At 47.3% G+C, this 26,699-nt stretch overlaps 1 protein-coding gene across 1 annotated transcript; it reads right to left on the reverse strand.

Moving 5' to 3' along the window:
- Nucleotides 1-1,595: 1,595 nt before the first annotated feature.
- LOC123345420 (zinc finger protein RFP-like) lies at nucleotides 1,596-18,777 on the reverse strand. Its single transcript, XM_044982281.1, has 7 exons — nucleotides 18,345-18,777; nucleotides 15,352-15,447; nucleotides 14,465-14,695; nucleotides 14,134-14,156; nucleotides 11,260-11,375; nucleotides 9,652-9,702; nucleotides 1,596-3,519 (listed from the first exon to the last, which is right to left on the reverse strand). Exons 1-7 carry the CDS (start codon nucleotides 18,759-18,761, stop codon nucleotides 3,008-3,010), a joined length of 1,446 nt encoding a protein of 481 aa, XP_044838216.1. The 5' UTR covers nucleotides 18,762-18,777; the 3' UTR covers nucleotides 1,596-3,007.
- Nucleotides 18,778-26,699: the final 7,922 nt, after the last annotated feature.

Here is a 26,699-nt window from a genome sequence, read left to right on the forward strand (position 1 = left end):
CTTCTCCTCTATCCCTTGTGCAATATGCTCATAGATGATGACATTTCTATGGCTGGCCCATAGATGTGCTTACACAGCCTCTTCTCCCCACAGGCTCAGGAGATCCAGTATCTATTCCAAGCCAGAGCACCTCTGGAGCTTGTAGCTGCAATGGTCAGTTGGGCAGTTTCACCCAATGGTGGAGAGCTACTATGTGTGCTCACCAAGCTGGGCAATCAGGAAAAGCCATTTAAAATTTTTGCAGACTTAAAAGAGGAGTGGGTCCTTCAGTGTGTGTGACCCCCATGCAGTGGAGTTAACAATTGTGACCAAAGTGTACAGTGTTGGGCATTGTGGGACACCTGCTGGAGGACTGTAAGAGGTGACAGCTAATCAGAGAAGATTAGAGTTGGAAGAGACCTCAGTAGGTCATCTAGTCCAATCCCCTGCTCAAAGCAGGACCAACACCAACTAAATCATCCCAGCCAGGGCTTTGTCAAGCTGGGCCTTAAAAACCTCTAAGGATGGAGATTCCACCACCTCCCTAGGGAACCCATTCCAGTGCTTCACCACCTTTCTAGTGAAATTTGTTTTTCCTAATATCCAACCCTACTGCAACTTGAGACCATTGCTCCTTGTTCTGTCAGTGCAGTGTCTTCACTCATGCTGCGTCAACCTCAGTATATTGATCATGGCTCAACATTGCGGAGCTGGTGTTACTATGAAATGAAAATAAATCACTAAACTCTCTGAAGAGATTTACTCTCTCAGGGAGCTGATCAGGGAGCTAGAGGGGAAGTATCAGAAGCCACTGAGTAAATTCCTGCAGATAAGACTGTGTTAGAAACATCCCAGATCTCAAAACAGGGAGAGGACAGCTTCTGAATTGTGGACACTGGAGTCTAGCAGTCAGAGATCGCAGTGTAGGCATGCCTGAAATGTGAATGACTATTGATCTTTGAAGGGTTACAGACACATAGATATTGGAGATGGAAATACCCCATTCAGCAAGGCCTTTTCCACCATATTAGCAAAATCCTTTACAGGATCTCCATGTGTGTGAGTGTCAGGTGGGACTGAGATTCCTTTACTTCATTTCATCCAGTTTTGCACATCATTGTCTCTTGCCCTCATTTTTCATCCATTTATTTTTCTGTCTCCCCCTAAATCTCCTTTATTCCCTATCACAGATCATTCCAACTTGTGTTCCCAGTTCTCTTCCCTGAGTTTATCCCTTCCCCTTGGACTTCCCCCTTAGTTTTTCCCTTCTCAGGATTGCTTTGTTTTCACTCTTTTCTTCAGTTTCCCACCACCATACTCCTTTTCCCAGGCTTCTCTGTTTACTTTTGTTTTACTTCATTATTACCTGGGTTTTTCTTCTCTCCCCAAAATACCATGCAGCCAGCCAATCTTTAGTATCTAAAACTGAAGATTTTTTTATGGAAGAAAAGAAAAGAAAAGAAAAGAAAAGAAAAGAAAAGAAGAATGTTATTAAAGAAGTCAGATACATACGTTAGACTTCAGAGTCCATAAATCAGATTCTTAGCAGTGAGTTTGCTGGCTATTAATTTTCCTCTGTAACACGTCCACAGCTTGGATGGGTCATTCAGTCCCCAGACCAGTTTTGTTCAACATCTTTATTAATGATCCGGATGATGTGATGGATTACACACAGCAAGTTCACAGACAAAACTAAGCTGGGGGGAGATGTATGTTGGAGGGTAGGGGGTTGGACTAGATGACCTCCTGAGGTCCCTTCCAACCCTGAGATTCTATGATTCTGTGATAGGGTCCAGAGATAAACTGGAAGATTGGGCTAAAAGAAATCTGATGAGGTTCAACAAGTACAAGTGCAGAGTCCTGCAGTTAGAAAGGAAGAATCCCATGCACCGCTACAGGCTGGGGACCGACTGGCTAAGCAGCACTTCTGCAGAAAAGGACCTGGGGATTACAGTGGACGAGAAGCTAGATATGAGTTAGCAGTGTGCCCTTGTACAGCTGATTGCTCTTGATGGGCCTTTGAACAGGCTAGATAGTGCTGATGCAAATCTGTCTAGGGGTGTCACCCAAAACACAGCACAAGTTTGAAATACAGATATATCACACATTTGTAATTCACAGTACGTTGATGATACAAACATATAAACAAGATTATCACACTTGGCAAATCATAACTTTTTCATTGATACGGCATATCTGGTAAGATTCATTTTAAATTTATAACACTGGTATCAATAATATCATAAAGTGTCACAACATTCCTCCCCCCACCACCACCTCCCAGCAGCTCCTCCTCAACATAGCATCCCTTCCCTGGTGACCAGGCTCCCAGCTGGTACAGAGCCTCCAGATTCTCCCCAAAAATCCCATATCCTAATTAATTAGTTTGGTGTCCCTGCCACCCCCCACTTCTGCCCAACTGGTAATTAGACCCCCAGACCCCACAGCACTTCTGTCCCTGACCCTCCATCAGTTCTTATCCTGCAGCCTCCACGTCTGGCCCTCAGGGTCCATCAGCTGCTCCAGGGGTTCTTCAACCCCTCCCCCTTCCCAGGGCTGCTGGGAGGGAGGGGGCAGGAGTGCCATAGAGATGAGGTATTGGTGGTTGGGGGGAGAGGTGTTCTCCAGGGTCAAAGAGATGAGCCAGGGGGTAGGTAGATGAGAGTCCTCCATGATCACAGACACTAGGACGACTTTGGCTAGAGAAGCCCATTTTTTATTCTCAGTGGGCTGTTCCCACCATGCCTCAGTGCCACTGTCTGACTTCCTGCGCCACAGAGGACAGTGACAAACAGGCTGAAAAATTCATTGGGTCGATGAGATTGGCTTCTCTACCTCAATCTCCCCCTGCTCTCTATGGTCTGACAGGTCAGACACCCCACAGAGGCTCCATGGTCATAGAAACTGCAGGGTAGAAAGTCTGCAGGAAGGCAGGAGACTTCCAGGGTCATAGGAAAAAGGAAGTGTGAGGCTAGAGAGGCTAATTTCACGTTCCCCTGAGTATATCTCCCCCTCTCCCCCTGCCCTCTCAGGGACTAAGTCTGATCTGGGATCCTCCCACCCAGAACCAGGGTCGGATTCTCTCCCCAGGGACCAAGGCCAGTGGGAAGGTGAACAGTGGGCTCTCGTCACCAGCATCGAAAAATGTCACCTGCCCCCGTTCACAGTCTAGACAAACCCGGATCCTCCTGGGGTCCCAGCTCACAGGCAGAGGGGTGCGAGGGCAAGTGAGAGCCTGGAACTGATCCCAGCACCGCTCCACAGCCCAGATTCCCTGCTCAGGGTTAGGGCTGATCCCTCCCTTCCTCTTCACAGACTCTCTGGCCACCCCCACAGCCCAGGATCCCCTATTACCCACCTCCACCCCCCAGCAATGTCTCCCTGAGGTGAATCCCTCACACCCCAACACACAGATCTCAGTGTCAAATCTCTCAGGATTGTTGGGCAGATCCTGTCGTGTGTCTTTCCACCTCACACTTTTCCGATCATCAGACAGGACGAGTTGGGGATGAGCCGTTTTTGGATCCAGAGTCACATTCACTGGGGAGAGAGAGAATCAGAGCGTTAGGGGCAAAGCTCAGCTTCGGGGGAGGCTGGGACCTTTTCTCACACTCCGCAGCAGCTCTGTTCTTGCTTGGACAGTCCTGGATCTCAGGGAGCTGCCTCTGCCCTAGGCACCTGAGACTGAGCAGAGATGTCACTGCAGTTCCTCAGCCTCAGCAATGGGAGCCACTTTTGCATCTTCTTATTTGGCTATCGAGCAGTGGATCCCAACATGGGGTTCGTGAACCCCTGGGGGTTCATAAAATGTTACAGGGGGTTCTCGGGAAAAAAATCCCTAATGGCAGAGAGAGTTGTCCATAGGGACCCCGGGCAGCCTGGGGCCAGCAGCCCAGAGCATTGGGGACTTCCAAGAGCTAAGCAGATCAAAGCAAGCACACCTATCATACTGAGATTTAAACTTCAAGACTCCTTATGTGAAATAGAAAGGGAGGTGGATATTTTTTGTTGTTTTTAAAATTAAATAGGCTGCCAGTGTTATTTTTAAATTATTATGAAGAACAAGTTAAAGCTTTGTTGTCATGTGCATTGTTTGCCTGGAATGCTCAAGACCTTAAGGTTTGTGTAGAAGGAACTCTTTGATAGGCAGCAGGTTTAAAACAAATAAAAGGACATTCTTCTTCACGCAGCGCACAGTCAACTTATGGAACTCCTTACCTGAGGAGGTTGTGAAGGCTAGGATTATAACAGCGTTTAAAAGAGAACTGGATAAATTCATGGTGGTGAAGTCCATAAATGGCTATTAGCAAGGATGGGTAAAGAATGATGTCCCTAGCAGGGGCGGCTCTAGGAATTTGGCCGCCCCAGGCAGTCATGCCTGCGGGAGGTGCACCGGAGCCGCGGGACCAGCGGACTTCCCACAGGCATAACTGCGGAGGGTCCGCTGGTCCCACGGCTCCAGTGGACCTCCCGCAGCTGCAGAGGGTTCACTGGTCCCGCGGCTCTGGTGGAGCATCCGCAGGCATGCCTGCGGGAGGTCCACCCGAGCCGCGGGACCAGCGAACCCTCCGCAGTCATGCCTGCGGGAGGTCCGATGGACGTGCGGCTCTGGTGGACCTCCCGCAGGCATGACTGTGGAAGGTCCACCGGACCTGCCTGCCGCCCTGCCGGCAAAATGCCGCCCCAAGCGCGCGCTTGGCGCGCTGGGGTCTGGAGCCGGCCCTGGTCCCTAGCCTCTGTTTGTCAGAGGATGGAGATGGATGACAGGAGAGAGATCACTTGATCATTGCCTGTTAGGTTCACTCCCTCTGGGGCACCTGGCATTGGCCACTGTCGGTAGACAGATACTGGGCTAGATGGACCTTTGTTCTGACCCAGTACGGCCGTTCTTATGTTCATGCTGTTTCACATCTGATACTCCTTGATGTAACATAGGAGCCAGAAGCACCAGTATGGGTGGAGGGTGACAAGGGTCACATGCTGCCCCTATGTTGGCACGCGGGTCCCACCCCTTTTTTTCTGGCAGCCCCTGTGGGCCCCCCCCCACTATTCTGGCAATGACCCCCAGGTCTCGAGGTGCGTGGGGGATTTGCCCCTGCACCCCTTTTTTCTACTGATGCCTCTGATAGGAGCCTTGTCTTATAACAGGCTTAATCAAAAGTGATACAAGCTACAAAAGTAGATCTTGGAAGAGTGTTGCCATTTTCATAATGTAATAAAAATACTGTAATGATAAATAATAATTAATAGTGTGTAATAAGCATGCCATACAAACAATTTTTAATTTCTAAGATCACTGCTTTTATAATTTATGCTGAGGTGAGGGAGAAAATCCCTGGAAATATCATTTTTAGGAGGGGGTTCACGAGGCTTGATATTTCAGTGAAAGGGGTTCATGGGTTGTTAAAATTTGGGACCCCTGCTGGAGCTCCCTTGTTCTGTAGCTGGGGCTGCTTCATGCCCAGTGGCAGAGACACAGCAAAGAAGGCACAAAAAGCTTTGAATTAGGAGGGTCCAGAGATGCAGGTGCCAGCTTTGAACCCCAAAGGGAAGCTCCCTCCCAAAATTGCATCCTCTACTCCCAGGCCACAGAGCAGAGACGAAGATGCAGCACTGGGGAAGAGCCAATGACTCCAGGCCAGTGAGCAGGAAGCAGGAGGTGACATTGAGTGGGGCAGCCCCTTCCCCAAACCAGAGAGAAGGGAGGACTGCAGGTGGCAGCACTAGAGAGACACCATCTCCCCAACCCACAAAGCAGCTCCAGAGCCCAGCCCTGTCCAAAGGAAAGGTAGGATGCTGGAAAAGAGTCGGGGCAGAGTCTCCCGCCAGGTGAAAGGGAGAGGATGTGACAGACATGAGGAGAGAGATCTCTCCACTGATTACCCTGGATTGAATATTGGAAAGGCTTGTCAATGACAATACAAATTCTCAGATCACAATTAAGGGGTTCTGGAGCTGCACAGAGAGAATGCGTCTGGTTACTGGTGTCGGGGAGAGTTGTTTTCGGGGGAATTTTCTGTGAATTGAAGAAAAATCTCCCCCAGGGTTCACTCTTGGTGTGTGATCCCAGAGACCCTACCTTTCCTGCTCTAGCTCAGGTGGCAAAGAGTCTGGAGGGGAAAAGGGTCACAGATATTAGAGCACATGTTCTCTGATTTACAACACCAGCCTGGGGAGCTGCTTCTCTGCCCTGAGTGCCTGAGCCCAAGCAGAGATGCCCTGGCAGTTCCTCCCCCTGGCTGCTGGGAGCTGCTATGGGGCTGCAGAAACTGCCTATCTCCCCATTTCCCAGCTGCATCTCCCTGCTGGGGCTGCTTCCCTGAGGGTTAGAGAGGAAGATCTGAACCTGAAGTTGCAGGGAGGGGAGTGGGAGGAGGGAGGCAACAGAGATAAACCCAGAGGTAGGTGTACACTGAGCCCATTCTCCCTGGCCTGGGAGAAGAGAAGGGGGTGGGGCATTGGGGAAGAACCACTGAAGACCAGAGAGTAGTAACCAGGAGGTGGCATTGGGAGGAGTAGCCCCTTCCCCAGCTCAGAGAGAAGGGAGGAGGTGGCAGCATCAGAGGGGGACTGTATCTCTAACACAGGAAGAAGGAACCAGCTCAAATGGGAGATCTCAGCCCAGCCAGCTGAAGAGAAAGGTGGAATGCTGGTGAGGAGCAATAGGAGAGAGCCCCTCACATGGGGGAATGCAGAGGAATGTGGCAACCCTCTCCAGGGCTGGATGAACTTTTTGTGGACCCAGCGCCAAACATATTTATGGGTTCCCATTGGGGAAATAGGACATGTGATGGGGAGCGGTCTGCAAAGCGAGGGGCCGGTTGGGGGCAATGCAGCACAGTGGGAGCGGCCCCACTCAGCCCAGCACAAGGGCACTGTTTACAAACCCACAACTGCTAGACACACACTGGCCCGCCCAGCCCTGCGCTGCCAGCATGCCCCTTCCACAGTGCCCCCCTGCCCAGTGCCCTGCCCTGATGCCCAGCACCCCCTCACCCAGACACCTTCCCCACAGATCCTTATGCCCAGTGCCCCAGGACCTGCTATGCCCAGCACCCCTTGCCCAGAGACTCCTCCCGTCAACCTCCCACCACAACTGCACAGCACCCTGCACACCATACATGCTATCCAGATGCCCCACCCACAGATCCCCTAGAATCATAGAATATCAGGGCAGGAAGGGACCTCAGGAGGTCATTTGGTCCAACCCCCTGCTCAAAGCAGGACCAATTCCCAACTAAATCGTCCCAGCCAGGGCTTTATCAAGCCTGACCTTAAAAACTGCTAAGGAAGGAGATTCCACCTCCTCCCTAGGTAACCCATTCCAGTGCTTTACCACCCTACTAGTGAAAAAGGTTTTCCTAATATCCAACCTAAACCTCCCACACTGCAACTTGAGGCCATTACTCCTTGTTCTGTCATTTCCTACCACTGAGAACAGTCTAGATCCATCCTCTTTGGAACCCCCTTTCAGGTAGTTGAAAGCAGCTATCAAATCCCGCCTCATTCTTCTCTTCTGCAGACTAAATAATCCCAGTTCTCTCAGCCTCTCCTCATAAATCATGTGCTTCAGCCTCCTAATCATTTTTGTTGCCCTCCACTGGGCTCTTTCCAGTTTTTCCACATCCTTCTTGTAGTGTGGGGCCCAAAAGTAGACACAGTACTCCAGGGAGGGATAGCTCAGTGGCTTGAGCATTGGCCTGTTAAACCCAGCGTTGTGAGTTTAATCCTTGAGGATGCCATTTAGGGAGCTGGGGCAAAAATCTGTTATGGGATTGGTCCTGCTTTGAGTAGTGGGCTGGAGTAGATGACCTCCTGAGGTCCCTTCCAACCCTGATATTCTATGATGAGTCCTCACCCTCACATCCCTCAGTCTGCTGGCAATGCTCCCTACTGTCCAGCTCCCTCATCACAGCTGTACAGTGCCTCAGATTCTGAGCATAATATTTTAAAATTCTGCAATTTTTTTTTACAATAAATAAATGTGGAAGCTCCACCATGGCAGCGGGGAGCACAGGCCACTGGCTGCATGGAGGTGAGAGAATCCCCGGCAGCCTCCCCCACTTCCCGGGACAGGGACTTGGCGGTGAGGCTGCACCTGACCCTGACACAGCACAAGGGCCATGCCTGCCACAGAAGCACCCTGGGACCCTGCCCCTTTTGCGCCAGGCACACCAGATGTGGACAGGGACACTCAGCCTGACAGCAGGATCCAAGTGCAGAGGGGCTCAGTGTGCGGGATCCAGATGGGGGTAAGAGGGTTCTGTGTGGGGCAGTCTGGGTGCAGGCAGCTCAGTGCGGGATCTGGATTCACAGAGTGGTTCCAGGTGCAGGGGCAATGGGAGTCTGCAGGGGGGGACCAAGTGAAAGTGGTTGGAGCGCAGTGGGGGTGGAGGGTCTGGGTGCAGCGGGGGTGGGGATCTAGTTGTAGGTGGTTGGCACTCATCGGGGTGGTACAGATGCAGGGGAGGTGGGGCTTGTCAGCGTGAGGGTTTGATGGGCCTGCTTAACAGGGGAGCCCCAGCTGCTGCCAAGGGGATCTGCATGCTGGGCCCTCACTTCCTCCCTCCCCTTCTCTTCCCCATCCCATGCCCCTTTCCCACTGCTCCATCTCCTCCCCATCCCACCCCCTTCCTTCCCCACTGCCTCTTTCCCTCTGCCCCTGCTTCCCCTATCCCCTTCTCTTCCCCACCACTCCATCTCCTCCCCATCCCACCCCCTTCCTTCCCCACTGCCTCTTTCCCCCTGCCCCTGCTTTCCCCATCCCCTTCTCTTCCCCATCCCATGCCTCTTCCCCACTGCTCCATCCCCTCCCCAGGCTTGGGGGCCAGGGGGAAACTGCACCCCAGCATGAGCCGGTGGAGCGGGCTGGGGCCAGGTCGCTCCACTTTATGCCACCCAGTGATTGCAGGGTGGGCCCGACCCCGTACTCATGGGGTGGCGAGAAGTAGAGTGACCCGGCCCCAACCCACTCCGCTTGGCTCCCGAACTTTTGGGGAGGGAGGAACTTCCCACCAGCATGAGCCGGCGGAGCCGGCTGGGGCTGGGTCACTCCACCTCCTGCCGCCCAGTGAGTGCAGAGCAGGCCTGCCCCCTGCCTGCTGCAGTCCCCAGGAGGTTACTCAGGGGAAGAAGTGGAGCAGGGGCGGGGCTGGGGCAGACCAGGGGTGGGAAAAGGTGGGGCGGGGGAGGAGCAGGGGCAGCTTTCCTGGCGGGCTCAGCTGGCCAGGGGAGCGGGATGGCTGGGGCCCCTTCTGACTCTGGGCCTGGCACCATGGCACCATGGTAAACCTGGTACTGACCATCTCATGTGAATATTTCAAAGGCACATGGACATGTATGGAAATACCAGGGTGAGCATTAATCATGTTCATTGGTCAGTGAGAGTGTTTCTTTTCATCGATGGGTGCATGGACTCAGTGCAAATGTTGCTGCCAAGATTGTTTGTGTGACTTCATCTTGGGATCTCCTCGGTATTTCATGCTTGTGTTTTTAATGTTTAGGGTTGTGTGTCATGGTCAGTGCTGGTTTGATTTGTGCCTTTAGCTATTTGTTTATAAAACCGTTCTCATAATATTTTTTCTTTTAAATTAAAGTTCAGTAAGTTTAGCTACAAGTTCATGTTTTCACAGGATTTTTCTCTTCATTGAATGGTAATCTCCAAAATCTCACCTGGTCCCAGGGATTTCCCTCTTCTTGTCTCTACTTCAGAGGGCAGCACATCTGGAGCGGGAAAGGATAAAAGAGATGAGATTTCATGTTGTCATAGTTATAGCGACATCCCCTCTCTTAACTGTCATATCTCTGTTTTAATTATCAAAGAGAAACAGTTTCAGACAGAGACACCCCCAGATCTGTCTTTAAAAAGCTAATCTGAAACATTCTATTTTCTTTTTCATTCAGCCATCTCAAATCAACAGAACCAATATCCAATTAAGTTCAAGGCCACCCAAGGAGATATGATGTGGAAGACAGATTTCCTGTTCCCTCATCCTCCAGACCCCAGTTGGTTTGTCTCATTCTCCTTTTGCATTTTGTCATAAATTAGACAGATCTTCCAAAAGTTTTAGCATGAATGTAAGTTTACACACTTTGGCCTGTTTGAGATCTGGAATACTGAGACTTTTCAAGGCCCTAATCCTGCATTGTAAGCTTTTTGTGTCTATTTACTCAGTATCTGTACAGAGCTCAGCAAAGTGGGGCTCTCGTTCTTCATAGACTGAAATACAAACAACAAAATTATTTACAGGTGTGGAAATTGAGGCAGGGAGAGGATTGGCTCAATGGGCCTGATTCACCCCTGCACTGGTAAAGAGACAGAAGGGAAGCAATTTGTGGGTCTCCTATTCTTGGTTTCAGGGGCTAGCGCAGACCTTGGGATAGGCTATAGAAGTCCTGAGGTCTAGCTACAGTTGCTCCTCTGTTTCACTGGCCCTTATATGGATTTGACAGGAGCAGAATATCAGAGGCACATATTTACCCTGGCCACACCCCTCTCTCCCTACTCCACCCCTCTCTCCTCTGCCCTGCCCTCAACAACTCCACTTTCCTCGCTCTCCCAGGAACACTCCTCCTGCCTGTGTAACCCACACCTGCTTGGTGTAGTGCTCTGTCTCCCTCTAGTGGCACCTAGACCATCTAGAGATTGGTGAATCTGCTACATTCATGTGGCTTTTAGCTCATCCAATAGAGGCTCATACACTCAACTTGAGAAATCCCAGGTTTGATCCCGACGACCAGGGTCTGTCAACATTATACCTGCAGCTGCTGTGGTGTAGGCACAAGAGGCTCCTGTGCTGGAGGAATTCTCCAAGGTGTGCACCTTCCCTACAGCCCCTTTGGCCCGCACAACCTGCCAGAGCACAATGACAGACTGGGTCCACATTTCAAAAGTGCCTTTAATTTAGGGTCTACATTTTGGGTGCCGATCTTTAGGCACTTGGAGTCTGGTTCTCAATGACATTGGGCACCTGCAGATCGTACTGACTGCAGCTGCAGCTGTGGATGCTAAACAGCACTGTAGCAAATGCCCTGAAGTTCTGTAGTTGGGAGAGAGAAACTGAGGCCCTACATTTTGATGTATTTTTACATTAATGATTGTACCAAAGCTAATAGAGTGAATCAGTGTGAGAAATCCTCATGCCTGGGCTTCTGCAATGACATCTGAATAGTTTGTCTACTTTCCACTTTTTATTACATAGATATATAACCTAATTATGATCAAAGAGTCAGAGCTCAATGATACACCCTCATTTCCCCTCCTAGATCCCTTCTTGGTACCTTTGAATTTCCTCAGAGTCTCCATTACAGCAATATTTTTCTGGGCAAAATCATTTATTCTCTTTTCCAGCTCAGGAGAAATCTCCACTGGCTGCTGGAACTTCCCCTTCTCACACCTGGAGAGAGAGAGAATTTCACATTATTACATTTCATTTACTAACTCACTATAATTCCTTGCTACGGGAAGTTGCTGCTCTAAGGGTATGTCTACACTACGGGATTATTCCGATTTTACATAAACTGTTTTTTTAAAACAGATTGTATAAAGTCGAGTGCACGTGGCCACACTAAGCACATCATTTCAGCAGTGTGCATCCATGTACCAAGGCTAGCGTCGATTTCCAGAGCGTGCACTGTGGGTAGCTATCCCATAGCTATCCCATAGTTCCCGCAGTCTCCCCCGCCCACTGGAATTCTGGGTTGAGATCCCAATGCAAAAACAATGTCGCGGGTGATTCTGTGTAAATGTCATCACTCAATCCTTCCTCCATGACAGCAACAGCAGACAATCATTTCCCACCCTTTTTCCCTGGATTGCCCTGGCAGACGCCATAGCATGGCAACCATGCAGCCCGTTTAGCTTTTTGTCACTGTCACCGTATGTGTACTGGATGCTGCTGACAGATGCGGTATTGCAGTGCTACACAGCAGCATTCATTTGCCTTTGCAAGGTAGCAGAGACGGTTACCAGCTATAGCACTGTCTGCAATTGCAAATTGGCAATGATGTTTATCAGTCCTTTTGCACCATTTGCAATTGGAAATTGGCAATGATGGTTATCAGTCCTTTTGTACCATCTGCTCCTGTCATGGGTGCTCCTGGCTGGCCTCGCTGAGGTTGGCCGGGGGTGCAGGGACAAAAATGGGAATGACTCCCCAGGTCATTCCCTTCTTTATGTTTTGTCTAAAAATAGAGTCAGTCCTGCCTAGAATATGGGGCAAGTGTACTAGAGAACCAGAGAGCACAGCTGCTCCATGTCAGAGCCCCAGAGATCCTGCAGAAATTATGATGCCATTCTAGGGGGTGCCCCTGCAACAACCCCACCCATTGCTTCCCTCCTTCCCCAACTCTCCTGGGCTACCGTGGCAGTGTCCCCCTCATTTGTGTGATGAAGTAATAAAGAATGCAGGAATAAGAAACACTGACTTTTTAGTGAGATAAAATGATGGGGAGGCAGTGTCCTGCTGCTATGATAGTCCAGGCAGTACAGATTCTTCATTAGACATGAAAGGGAGGGGCTGATGGAGCTCAGTTGCTATGATGAGGACAGTTTTCAATCCTTTGGCACCATCTGCCGAGAATGACCAGGAGTCATTCTCATTTTTGCCCAGGCACCTCCGGCCGACCTCACTGTGGCCAGCCAGGAGCACTCACGGGATGATGAGGACGGTTTTCCACCATTTTGTACCATCTGCCATCAGGAAAGGAAGGGGAGGGGATGCTGCTGTTCAGCGCCGCAGCACCATGTCTACCAGCAGCATGCAGTAGACATACGGTGACACTGAAAAAAGGTGAGAAACGATTTTTTCCCCTTTTCTTTTATGGGGGGGAGAGGGGGTAAATTGACGACATATACCCTGAACCACCCGGGAGAATGTTTTTGACCCTTCAGGCATTGGGAGCTCAGCCAAGAATGCAAATGCTTTTCGGAGACTGCAGGGACTGTGGGATAGCTGGAGTCCTCAGTCCCCCATCCCTCCATGAGCGTCCATTTCATTCTTTGGCTTTCCGTTACTCTTGTCACGCAGCACTGTGTTGAGTCCCTGCTGTGGCTTCTGCATTTTTTCAAATGCTTTGGTATTTCATCTTCTGGAACGGAGCTCTGATAGAACAGATTTGTCTACCCATAAAGCGATCAGATCCAGTATCTCCCGTACAGTCTGTGCTGATCAGCGCTTCATGCTGGGCAAACAGGAAATGAAATTCAAAAGTTCGCAGGGCTTTTCCTGTCTACCTGGCCAGTGCATCCGAGTTCAGATGGCTTTCCAGAGAAGTCACAATGGTGCACTGTGGGATACTGCCCAGAGGCCAATACTGTCGAATTGCGGCCACACTAACCCTAATCCGACATGGCAATACCGATTTCAGTGCTACTCCCCTTGCCGGGGAGGAGTACAGAAATCGGTTTTAAGAACCCTTTATATCGATATAAAGGGCTTCGTTGTGTGGACAGGTGCAGGGTTAAATCAGTTTAACGCTGCTAAATTCGGTATAAACGCGTAGTGTAGACAAGGCCTAAGATGCCTGGAATTAAAATTCCTCCACTTCCCCCAGCCTCAGAGCAGGTGCAGAACAGGCCATGGCAGTACAACATTCCCCGCAAAGGCCCCATTCATATTCTTCAACTCTGGCCTGAAGAGAGCAGATCTGAGGATAAAAGAGGAATCAAGTTTTGATGGCCAGTTCTCTCCTTGGTCTCCATGCACTAATACTGGTATGTTTCCATCTCTCTTGTGTGCATAGTGTTATGGGACCTTTCTTCAGGAACTAGACTGAGACCTCAGTTCCTCCCAAACCAGCTCATTCCACACAGGTCTCCAAAGAGTCCTCAGGTGGTAAAGAGACTATTGATCACTGCTAACCGGTGCCCTGGGGTGAAAGAACCATATTCCATCCCCAGAATCCTGAGGCAGCCTGTCCCCCAATGATGTAGCATCTCTAGAAAATATTTCAGATACATTTTTCCCACAGAATAGATCATTCTAGAGGCTTGTATAACAGGATTTGAACCTCAGGATTAAAGTCATCAGAGAGATTTGTATCCAAATGTGACCCTGCACCACACATTTTGCTGTAGAGCCCTGGGGAGATGTGGTGTCCAAGCCCTTTCCCAACATCGTAAAGCACAAGGGGGAGTGATTGAGAACCACATACCTGCTCAAGGTGCTTTTGAAATCCTAGAGGGGAGAGAGACAGAAAAACAATCTCAGTACCACCTGCCACATTCTGGGGAAGCCAGAGAAGGGATTTTGCAAATATGGGAAAAGAGGCAGTGCCCTGGCCTCAGGGCCATGCACTGGCTGAGCTAATGTCACCTCTAACATAAATGAGTCTGTAACTCTTCAAAGAGCAACAATAATTCACATTTCAGGAATGCACACACTGAGTTACACTGTGATCTCTGACAGCTGGACTCCTGTGCCCATGATTCAGGAGCTATCCTGTCCCTTTGCATGTATCTGGGATTTTTCTAACTCAGTCTCACCTGCAGGAATTCACTTGCTGGCTTCTGACACTTCCCCTCCAGCTCACTTATCAGCTCACTGAGACAGGAAATCTGCTCAGAAAATTTAGTGATATTTTCATTCTGTATCTTCCCAATCTCCTTGTCCAGCTTCTCCAGCTGGGCCAGCAGGAGTCGCTCTTGTTCCTCCAGGAACTGCCGCAGTTGCTGAAATTCAGACACAATCTTCTGCCTCTCGGTTTGCGTCTGTATCTGTTTAAAAAGAAAAGGAAAAAGCAGGCAAGGGACATAGTCTAGGATACTTTCACAGAGTGCTAAGTGTGCAGGAGAGTTTTTTTGTGTGTGTGTGTGCAAACTCTAAAACATCTGATACTTGACTGTTTCCTGGGGTTTCTAGGGAGACTATTTTCTAACACTTTCCTATTTTGCCCTGACATCTCTTAATGGGATGTTTCCATGACATGGTCAGAACACTGTGTTATCAGAGGCCTGTGCCTATCGTGATCTAGAGCAACAGAAGGCAGAACTCAGCACTCCATTGACAGATATGTTAGGGAGAAAAAAGAATTAAACAATGTGAGAAATGACTGCAGACCTGGGCAGACAACTCTGCATGACACATGTTCACCTTGAGGGGAGTTTTGTGAAAGCCACAAGGGCTAGAAATTAACTCATTAATTGGGATGGGATCTCAGATTCTGCAGAATATGATGTTGTCCTGCTCAAGAGAGAGGGTTTCTCAGGCCCTGTATATGTATGTGTGCGCGCACAGACATGAATCAAACACAGCGATCTGTGATCATGAAGAAACAGAAAGAAGCCCACATTCCCTGAGGCCACAGAGGAATCTGTCTCCAAACAGATCTCCTACTGCAAGTCCCTGCAGGTTAATAACAAAGGACACCTACCAAATACTCCTGGAATTTCTCCTCTCCAGTCACTTTAAATCCCAGGAGCTTTTCTCTCTCTTTCCTTAATGTCTTCAAATGGGCCTGGATCTTTTCCTGAAGAAACAGAAATGATATGTCTGTTTATATTTTGAGGGCTGAGAGTGTTTGCAGAGGGGTGGGTCGAGTTGTTTTTCCACCAGAGACGCTGTAGGTGACTGTTGGCCCTACTAGGTATGTGACAGCAGGAACAACAAGGAAATGAAACTAATTGAGACTGAGAGTGTTTTATATTCAGTCTTTGGAATTATTTGTCCTCTTTTCCCCTTGAGTTAAACCAGCAGGAAACTGGAGTCACATGGTGGTGAATCAATAAACCCATTTTTGAGATGGTTTAATTTACAAAGTGGTAAAAAATCCCAGAAGGCATCAGGGCTAGAAATATGGGCTGGGATTCTCAAAGGAGCCCAACTTCCATTGAACTTCAGCCCTGAACTTCTGGGGATGGCACTGGTTGGACAGAGCTGGTCTAAGCACTAGGACAAACTGCATGAGTCATGCTGATTTGTGTTAGAAATAGTTGGGGTTTGACAAAGTGCGGTCCTAAACACTCTCATTTGTAATGCCTTCTGGGTAGCTAGCCTACAAAGCAAAGTGCCCAGAAGCAGTGGATTTTGGGAGATTCCAAAAGGCTTCATGGTGGGACTAATGGAAAACCTTGATTGGTCTTCTCACAAATACAATAAAACAGCTCAGACTGACACAGGTCAGCACCACCTAGTCGTCAGTTCTGCTGAAATTCAGTCTAATCCCAATGGTATTTGGCATGGACCTATGCTATCTGGAGCCCTTTTGTGTGTGGACTCAAGGTCCAGGCAGTATTTAACTCAGTGAACCCCACTAATGTAGGCTGGCACCAGGGTTTAACCACTCAGGGAATAGGAATTCAGAATCCCAGTGGGAAACCTCAGTATCCTGATGAACTTGGGACCTTTCTCAAGGGTTCTTTTCTGGCCTTTCTTAATTACAGCCTAGTGGTTAGGGCACTGGTCTGGGACTTAGGAGATGTGGGGTATCTTCCTGGGTCTGCTGCTGGGTGACCCTGGGCTGCCCATCTCTGTGCTTCTGTTTCCCCTTCCCACTCTTTATCTGTCTTGTCTATTTAGTCTGAAAACTCCTCAGGGAAACCTGCACTGTGTTTTGTGATGCCCGATCTTTTTTGAGCTCTATAGTGGATACTGTGATGCAAATAATATTAACAATAATAAATATTGTGATACTGTGACAATGAGCCTACGAGGGTTAAACAGCCAGCAAGGTAAATGACCCAAATTCAACCTTTAAAGAGATACAGAAATGGTAATCAGGGCCATTTCTTGTGGATAGTTATCAAAGCCATGTTAGCAGACCAGAATGTTTGAAATGCAAGTCTGTATTGTTAGAGAATTAGAAGTAAATACTAACTATATTTGTCTGTGCTTACCGTTATCTGTTAGAAGCTTCACAATATGATTTTTATTAGCTGGTGGATACGAAACTTCTTTTCCTGTCTATTACTATGATCTATTGAGTCAGAGATCAAAGGGATGGGACCTCGGGGTGGAGTGCAAGCGGGACCATGGCCCAAGCATCTGCTTTCCCAAAGGCAGCAGATCAGCAGCTGTTTGGGGAGGCTTAGCCTCCTTTGGCCTATTATACCCACCACCCATGCATTTAGATGAAAATTGGGTGTAATAACATCATTGTCTTTATTTCTCTTTAAAGTTTGTAGCAAACTATCTTTGAATAGTTAATAGCCTTATGCTAATCAATGCAACTAATTATGGGAGGTTTTACGTCAAAGGACAATGCACATCACTTATTCTTCACCCAAGGAATCCCTGCTGGGTTAACTGCTATCAAGAGGCTATGGTAGCCTGCCAGAGATCTATAAAAGACTCTAATGCCACAATCCTTTCATCTCAAGTCTGCTTGGACTTTACCATGGGAAGTTTTGAGTTGCAAGACTGAGCTACAGCTACAGCCTGGATTACCCTGGAAGAATTTAAACGCTCTACAGGGATTGCCTATTGAACTATAACCTTTGGAACTGATTCTGAAAGAACTTGTTATAAGGCAACAGCTCACCACCTCTACTATGAAACTGACCTAGGAACATCTGCATGTATAATGATCTTTAATCACAACACTCTGTCTTTTTTCTTTTTCAATTAATCTTAGATTGGTTAATAAGAATTGGCTATAAGCATGTATTTGGGTAAGATCTGAAATATTCATTGACCTGGTGGGTGATGTGTCTGATCCCTTGGGATTGGTAGAAGTTTCTTATATGATGAATAAAATCTTCAGTGATCCTCATCATATTTGACTTGGGTGTCTGGGTGGGAGCCCAAGGCTGGATTGCTTTAAGGGAACTGTATTTTTGGCTTCTGGGTAACCAGTAAGATATTGTAGAAGCTGTTTTGTTGCTGAATTGGTAAATCTAATTATTAGAAATAACCACTAGTTTTGAGGATCGTCTGCCCCATTCTTTGCAGTTTGCCCTGATTAAGCAATCTCAATGAGGTCCCCCCAGCAACCACGGTCACAGATACAAATCAGTAATAACAACAACAGCTTGTAACATCCCATTCTCCACTCTGAAGGCAACTCTCTCACATAGATTGCAGCTCATGTGATTTAAACCTCACTGGTCATTTAACAGTTCCAGTTGGGCTGTAAGATTCCTTATCTCACCAGTGGGAACTGGTTTCAAAATTGCTTCAAAGCTTCCCAGAGAAATGTTTCCCACATCTGTGATCTTTAATGCCTTTGTTTTTGCCTCTTTTGCCACCATGCCCTGTACATTTTTTTCATATAATTTTTCATACACTGAAGGTTTTACAGAGCTGAATAATGCAGTTACCTCAATAGCTGTGATAGAGAAAAATTTAATGTGACCTTCAAGTTGTGATGAAATTAACCAGTAATTAAAATTCTATTAGAATTAATTAGACTGGACAGTGATTCCCTACCTTGTACTCCTGGGCAGCCTCGTCTATGGGAACCACAGTGTGAGCTTTGTGCGTCCGGGATCTATCACACACCAAACAGATGGGGGTTTGATCCTCTTCACAGAACAGTTTGAGCGGCTCCTGGTGTTCCACACACACTCTCTCCCCTCCTGCATCCTTCATTATCTGTAAATTCAGTTGTTTGACTATTTTTAGGACATTTGCCAACTGTCTGTTTGGCCTGAGGTTTCTCTGTTGCACAGTTTCTCTGCACTGGGGGCAGGAGGCGGCTGTACCGGATCCCTCCCAGCACTGGGCGATGCAGGCTCGACAGAAATTGTGTCCGCAGTCTATAATTACTGGGTCTTTAAAATCCTCCAGACAGATGGGACAAGTAGCTTCATACTGGAGAATTCCCATGGGGTTCTCTGAAGCCATGGCTCCCTCTTGACAGTGTAACAGGGTTAGTTTCACTTTTATGAACTCAGAAATATGCCCCGCCTGCAACAATAACTGGGTGTTTCCCTTCCTGGAACTGACTCATGCTGTTTGCTGAGCTGGAAAGAGCCAGTTATTGATGTTCCAGCCTTCGAGGCTTTTATGAAAAATGTACCAATAAGGCTCTGATCTTGCAACTAACCCCTCTGCTGATGGGTCTCTGGAGCTTTACTTGGGCATCAGTGCCCAGCTGGGATGCTGAACTTGCAGGAGGAGGGTTTGTTTGTCTAAGGAGAGATACTAAATCTGGAATCAGTGTTTCACAGGCCTGATTTTCATTTACACTAAGGGCTGGTCTACTTTTGAAAATTAGGTTATCATAACTACATCACTCAGGGGTGTGGAAAATGGTGTAGTTAAGCCAATCTAAATCCCCATGTAGCCAGCACTAGATTGATGGAAGAATTTTCCCCATCAACCTCTTAGAATCATAGAATATCAGGGTTGGAAGGGACCTCAGGAGGTCATCTAGTCCAACCCCCTGCTCAAAGCAGGACCAATCCCCAACTAAATCATCCCAGCCAGGGCTTTGTCAAGCCTGACCTTAAAAACCTCCAAGGAAGGAGATTCCACCACCTCCCTAGGTAACCCATTCCAGTGCTTCAGCACCCTCCTAGTGAAAAAGTTTTTCCTAATATCCAACTTAAACCTCGCCCTCTGCAACTTGAGCCCATTACTCCTTGTTCTGTCATCTTCTACCACTGAGAACAGCCTAGTTCCATCCTCTTTGGACCCACCTTTCAGGTAGTTGAAAGCAGCTATCAAATCCCCCCTCATTCTTCTCTTCTGCAGGCTAAACAATCCCAGTTCCCTCAGCCTCTCCTCATAAGTCATGTGCTCCAGCCCCCTAATCATTTTTGTTGCCCTCCGCTGGACTCTTTCCAATTTTTTCCTCATCCTTCTTATAGTGTGGGGCCCAAAACTGGACACACTACTCCTGATGAGGCCTCACCAATATCGAATAGAGGGGAATGATCACATCCCTCGATCTGCTGGCAGTGCCCCTACTTATACAGCCCAAAATGCCATTAGCCTTCTTGGCAGCAAGGGCACACTGTTGACTCACATCCAGCTTCTCATCCACTGTAACCCCTAAGTCCTTTTCTGCAGAACTGCTGCCTAGCCATTTGGTCCCTAGTCTGTCACAGTGTGTGGGATTTTTACATCCTAAATGCAGGCCTCTGCACTTGTCTGTAGTAAGAGGAGGCCCTAAGATATAAACCTTGGTATCAGAGGCCTGGTATGAGGCCTGAGGCCTGAACTAAAGTAATGGTCAAGACTTTGCTAACATAAAGCAAAGTTAAGCTGTGAGCCAGAGGCAGGCCCTGCTCACAGAAGCTGGCAAGGAAAGGGCTGATGCTGCAAGCAAATACGTACCTAAAAGGTACTGAACACTAAATATCAGAACATTCACATACTTGCACATTCCACACAGATAACAAAGAACAGGCTGGCCCATCCCAATGACAGGGGCAAAAGGGTAATATGATGGATAGAGTTGTTTTGATCGAACCAACATGTACAAGGTGAGAGGCAGCACCTTACTACGTAAAGGGGTTGTACCTTGCTGCGTAGAGGGGTTGCACCTCATACGTCAGGAGTGATGTGTAACTTGTTTGTACCTGTGTATAAGAATGTATCCCTGGGGCAGTGTCTTTGTCCGGCGTAGGGGGCAGTGGAAAGTCCCACCACTGACTGAGCCAAGTCCATTGACTGTGGGTACATATTTGTAGTATGCTCGGTAGACTAAGTAATCTGCGGAGAACTACTACTGTATCCAATACGGCAATAAACCTGGTCGACGTGCCTTCGTACCTTACTAGACTCTGTGGTCATTGGGGGTTCTCTTTGGGTCTGCTGTGTCAGCTATCTGCGCAGAGCTGGGGCAGCACACAGAGGGAACACACGAACGCAGCCGAGTGATACCAACAAGGAGAGGACAGAGCACCACACCGGTAGCATCTGACAACACCTCTGACAACAAACATCTCTTGCTAGCTGCAACTCCAAGTGTGATTTGGCCTTCCTGATTTCACTCTGCATGCCTGAGCAATATTTTTATACTCCTCCCTGGTCATTTGTCCAATCTTCCACTTCTTGTAAGTTTCTTTTTTGTGTTTAAGATCAGCAAGGATTTCACTGTTAAGCCAAGCTGGTCACCTGCCATATTTACTATTCTTTCTACACATCGGGATGGTTTGTTCCTGCAACCTCCATAAGGATTCTTAAAATACAGCCAGCTCTCCTGGACTCCTTTCCCCATCACATTATTCACACCGTAGCCCCCTGACCAGTCATGAAACTGTTTTTCAAAGCTTCTCTGATGCGCACTGTGCACTGCTGTGCTCTTCTAATCGCCCTGGTGTCTGGCTGCGTGTAATCAGCGGCCAGGCAATTTGCCTCAACCTCTCCACTCCACCATAAATGTCTCCCCCTGTAGCAGGGTGGACCCTGCTCCGGGGGTTTAAGGGGTTAAAAGTGGCCTGACAGAGCTGGGCTGATTGGGAAAGTGGCTGCAGCTGGAGGCCATGCCCCAAACTGAAGCCCTGGGGCTTATAAGAAGCAGGGAAGCCAGAGCCCAGACAGTCTCTCTCTGCCTTCAGAGAGAGATGGGCCTGGCTGCTTAGGACTTGAGGCTAGATACCTGAGTGAAGCAGGGCTGGGGGACAGGCTGAGGAGCTAGGGAAGCTCCAGCCTGGAAAGCCCCAGGCTGCGGCCTAGCAAAGGGCCAAAGGTACTGGGAGTTGCAGAGGGCGGCCCAGGGGTAGGACAAAGCAGCAGGTCCAAACCCCTATTGCCTGTGATGAGTGGGCTGATACTGCAGTCTGCCCCAGGGTGTGGGGCTAGACCATGACTGTCAGTGGCCACTACTGAGGCAAAGTGGGGATAGTAGGGTGGGGGTTCCCCTGGGAGGGGGGAGACCCAATTATAGTTAAAGGGGCACCGGGTCCAGCGAGGGACACGGGGCCTGCGGACAGGGGGATCACCAGCCTGCCGAGGGCGCTCCAGGGCCGGACTTAGTGAAATTCGGAGACCAACCAGCAGGAGGCGCGGCAGGGGTGAGTCGGCCCGTTTACACCCCCTTACCCTCACAGATATTGTGGAGCACACAGCAAGCACTAATAACGATGGGAATATTGGTTTCGCTGAGGTCTGAGTCAGTAAACTGTGCCAGCGCACTTTTAAATGTCCAAAGGCACATTCTACCACCATTCTGCACTTGCTTAGCCTATGGCTGAACAGCTCCTGACTACTGTCCAGGCTGCCTGTGTATGGCTTCATGAGCCATGGCATTAAGGGGTAGGCTGGGTCCCCAAGGATAATATAGGCATTTCAACATCCCCAATGGTTATTTTCTGGTCTGGGAAGAAAGTCCCTTGCTCCAGCCATTGACACAGACCAGAGTTCCTAAAGATGTGAGCGTCATGAACCCTTCCCGGCCATCCCACATTGATGTTGGTGAAACGTCCCTTGATATCCACCAGTGCTTGCAGCGCCATTGAAAAGTATCCCTTTTGGTTTATGTACTGGCTGCCTTGGTGCTCCGATCCCAAGATAGGGATATGCGTTCAGTTTACCACCCCACCACAGTTAGGGAATCCCGCTGCAGCAAAGACATCCACTATGGCCTGCACATTTCCCAGAGTCACTACCCTTGATAGTATCAGAGGGGTAGCCGTGTTAGTCTGGATCTGTAAAAGCAGCAAAGAGTCTTGTGGCACTGTCATAAATAAACAGATCAGGGTTAAGGTCTCTTTTACCTGTAAAGGGTTAACATGTAGTACCTGGTAACCACCTGACCAGAGGACCAATCAGAGACGAGATAATTTCAAATCTCTGTGGAGGAAAGCCTTTGTCTGTGTTCTTTGTGTGAGAACTGTTTTTGGATCTAACAGAGGACAGTCATGTCTCCAAGTTCTCCTGGAGTAGTTTCTACTAATTAATAGTGAGTATTAATTAGAAAGGCGAATTAGTCTTATGATTTGATTTCTATATTTGCAATTGTGTGTTTGCTAAAGGAAATGCTTTATTCCTGTTTGCTGATATTACTTTTACTGAGAAAAGGGGGAGAGGGGATTCTCTCCAGAGATTGATAAGGTTATACCCTATGAGTGTCCAGCTTGGGCTCATAGAGATTCTGTACTTTCTTTTTGTTCTCTTAATAAATTCTTTTCTATTAAGGACTTGTTGGTCTTTCCTTGGGTGGATTCTCAGGGAAAGGGGAGGGGGAGGTATCCCTCTGTAGTTGGATCCCGGTATCTCTCCTAGGAAAAGGGAGGGGGGGAGGAAGCAGGGGGAATGGTTTGTTTCTCCTGGGTGTAAGAACTCCATGGATTTGGGGCTCTTGGAATCCCCTAGGATTTTGGGGAAGGACTGTGTCTCAATTCACATTTCCTAATTGAGTGGTGGCAGCGAGAAGGAACTCTACCCTAAGGGTTAGGGTGGTGGCAGAATACCTGCGGGTCCCCATCTTTGAACCCACAAGCTCAAAGTGGGGGTGAGATCCCATAGGACACGGTGGCAGAATACATGCGGGTCCTCACTTTGAAACCGCCCAGTTTCAAGTGAGGGTAGACCCATGACATGGTGGCAGCTTACTAGATCTAAACTAGGATTTTAGTTTAGAGGGAAACCAAGTCAGGTCCCCACATTGGAGCCGAACAGCTCCAAGTGGGGGTGAGACCTTTGACATGGTGACATGCGGGTCCTCACTTTGAAACCGCCCAGTTTCAAGTGAGGGTAGACCCATGACAGGCACCTTATAGACTAACAGACATTTTGGAGCATGAGCTTTCATGGGTGAATACCCACTTCATCGGATGCATGCAACGTTTGTTAGTCTATAAGGTGCCAAAAGACTCTTTGCTGCTTTTAATCTTGACAGCAGCAGGTCAAAGATCGCTTTGGCTACTTGGATCACAGCAGCCCCCACAGTAGATTTGCCCACTCCAAATTGATTCCTGACTGACCAGTAGCTGTCTGGCATTGCAAGCTTCCACAGGGCTATCGCCACTCACTTGTGAATTGTGAGGGCTGCTCTCATCTTGGTATTCTTGCGCTTCAGGGCAGGGGAAAGCAAGTCACAAAGTTTTATGAAAGTTCCCTTACGCATGAGAAAGTTTCGCAGCCACTGGGATTCATCCCAGGCCTGCAACACTCTGCGGTCCCACCAGTCTTTGCTTGTTTTCCAGGCCCAGAATCGGCATTCCTGAGAAGTCTGTGTCCATGTCCTTATCACTCTCGTGACTGCCTTGCCGTCGCTGCCATTGCCTCCTCACCTGCCTTTGCAGGTTCCGGTTCTGTATATACTGAAGGATAATGCGTGTGCTGTTTACAGTGCTCATAACTGCCACGGCAATCTGAGCGAGCTCCATGCTTTGGCATCTGCGTGGAAAAAAGGTGCGAAACAATTGCCTGCAGTTGCTCTCACGGAGGGAGGGGTGACTCATGACTGTAGCTATCCCACAGTTCCTGCAGTCTCTGCCAACCATTTAAATTCTGGGTTGAGTTCCCAATGCCTGATGGGTCAAAAACATTGTTGCGGGTGGTTCTGGGTACATGTCGTCAGCCTCCCCCCCCCCCCCCCCCCGTGAAAGCAATGGGAAAAAATCGGTTCTCACCTGTTTTTCACTGTCACCATATGTCTCCTGGGTGCTGCTGGCAGACGCGGTACTGCAGTGCTACACAGCAGCATCCCCTTGCCTTGCGAATGGAAGACGGTACAGTATGTTCTTAAATAACGTGTCATGATTTGGATGTGGTGTTACAGATCCCAAGTTTCTAACTGCAACAAATGATAATTTTTTTTACATTTAGTTTGCCATTTGATTCTTTCTCCTCCATGTTTTTTAATACAATGTGGGCAATACCAATTCTGATCTCTGATTAATTCTGGTACTTCTTTCAGTTTTAAGAATTATAAGGTATTATTAATACATTATTATTAATTACATATTCACCATGTACTGAACAAATAATTTCTTTTCCAAAACAATGATTTTTTCTGATTATTATTATTATATTTATCAATTGATTAAACTTATTTTGAGTTGAATTAAACAATTTGGTTATTTCATGCATATTATACACCATAAATGATTTTTCAGTTGCTAAGCCATAAATTCCCTTTAACAGTGGGTTAATTTGTTAATGTCTTCCTGAATCACATAATTGATATGCTTTTTGATTCTTTCAATATTAACCTTATTCCAAATTGACATTTCTGTGCCAAATAAACCTGTGATACTATTCAAAACTCCAAAAGAATTAATTCCTTGTTTTCTTCTAGAAACATCAATGTTAGTTTGTATCTTGATACCTAAATTGGAAATATTCTGTACTCATTGATAAGTGGTAATCTTATCTACGAGGAGTACTGAAAAAAAAAGATGCAACCTTAGTATTCTTACAGTAACTAAATTTACTTATTTGCCAAGTAGCTACATTTAACACAACAGGGATATGAATAAATTGTACTTAATTCCTCTGGTATAGGTGTAGCAGTGAGACCACTAGCAAGGCCATCTTGTGGAAATGGATATTCCATAGGATCCTGTGAATCATAGTTCTTGCCCACTACTATTGCCTGTACCTTTACTTTAAAATATTTATTAATGAATTTTATACTACCCAAAGACTTAATTTGGATACAAGCTTCATATTTTCCTTCATTTTCATAACCTAGGTTATATATGGTCAATGTGCCACCTTTTTTTTAATTGAGCTTTGACATTTGGTTTTGTTTTTCATGATTCATATGGGATTCCCCTACTTATTGGTGAAGATTTACCTTCACTTGTAATATATGTTTTATCCTTCTCTCCCCTCCACCCCCCAGATTTCTTAACTGAAGGAGAAATTTTTCTCCTTTCTAAACCACAAAACGCATTTGCTCATTTTCTTTTATGTCGGATTCAAGAACAAGTTTCTTACCAATTACTCTTTTCACCTTTTGATAAAACTTGTTATGAATAGTTGGAAGAAGCATTAGCCTAAAATTTTTGGAAAATAATTCACATACCTTCCTCCACATCTCTGGACCTCCAGTGGAAAATTTTTCCACAATACAAATCTTCACTTATCCTTTAATACAAAATGTAATTCCAATTTATACAGACTTGACATGTGACTCTGTAACTTATGTATTGCCAAAGTTGTACTATTAGTCAACTAGATAAACAACATTTTATCCCAAATCTTATGTATAAATTGTCCTTGTGCTGGTTGATAATTGCATTCAAAGAAAATGTCAGTTGAAAGGTGTGGTATTCCTTTTAGTCTTTGATCTTGTTTTTATTTGTTATTGCACCCAGATCACTGTTATCATTGCATTTGGAGTTTTAATAGGCAAGTTTGAGTTTAGTTCCAACATAACATTCTGATTCACCTCGATTATTCTTGTTTCTTCTTGCACTGGAACAGTCTGTTGTTTGGTCTGAAGTGCAGTATTAAGGCAATAATACCACATCAGTGTTAAGACATGCATTTGTTTTCTTTTCCCCTGGCTATCTCTGATCCTTTGCTTCCTCTTTTGTAGTCAGTGTTTCTGGTTCCTCTGCCTGTGGAGAAATAGTTCTTTTCCGGTACAACTTTAATTCTATTATGCTAATCTCTTTACTGATCTTTTCTATCTATCTTTCTTTCTTTTTGTGTGTGTATGTTATGCTGAATCTCTATACAGACTAACCGAGTCTATCCAGAATATAGTGTGGCCTGTTCATTGGTTACATAAATTGTATTCTGGTACAGCATATAATAGGAGCATAACCTGATTTCCAATTTAATTTGGTAAAAGTATTTTCTTTTTGGCTTTTATCAAAATAGGCTTTTGCCTTCTGTTTGGATTTTCCCACTTTAACAGCTACCTGCAAGTGAATC

The sequence above is a fragment of the Mauremys mutica genome, chromosome 12 (genome assembly GCF_020497125.1).
Source record: "Mauremys mutica isolate MM-2020 ecotype Southern chromosome 12, ASM2049712v1, whole genome shotgun sequence".
NCBI lineage: Eukaryota > Metazoa > Chordata > Testudines > Geoemydidae > Mauremys > Mauremys mutica.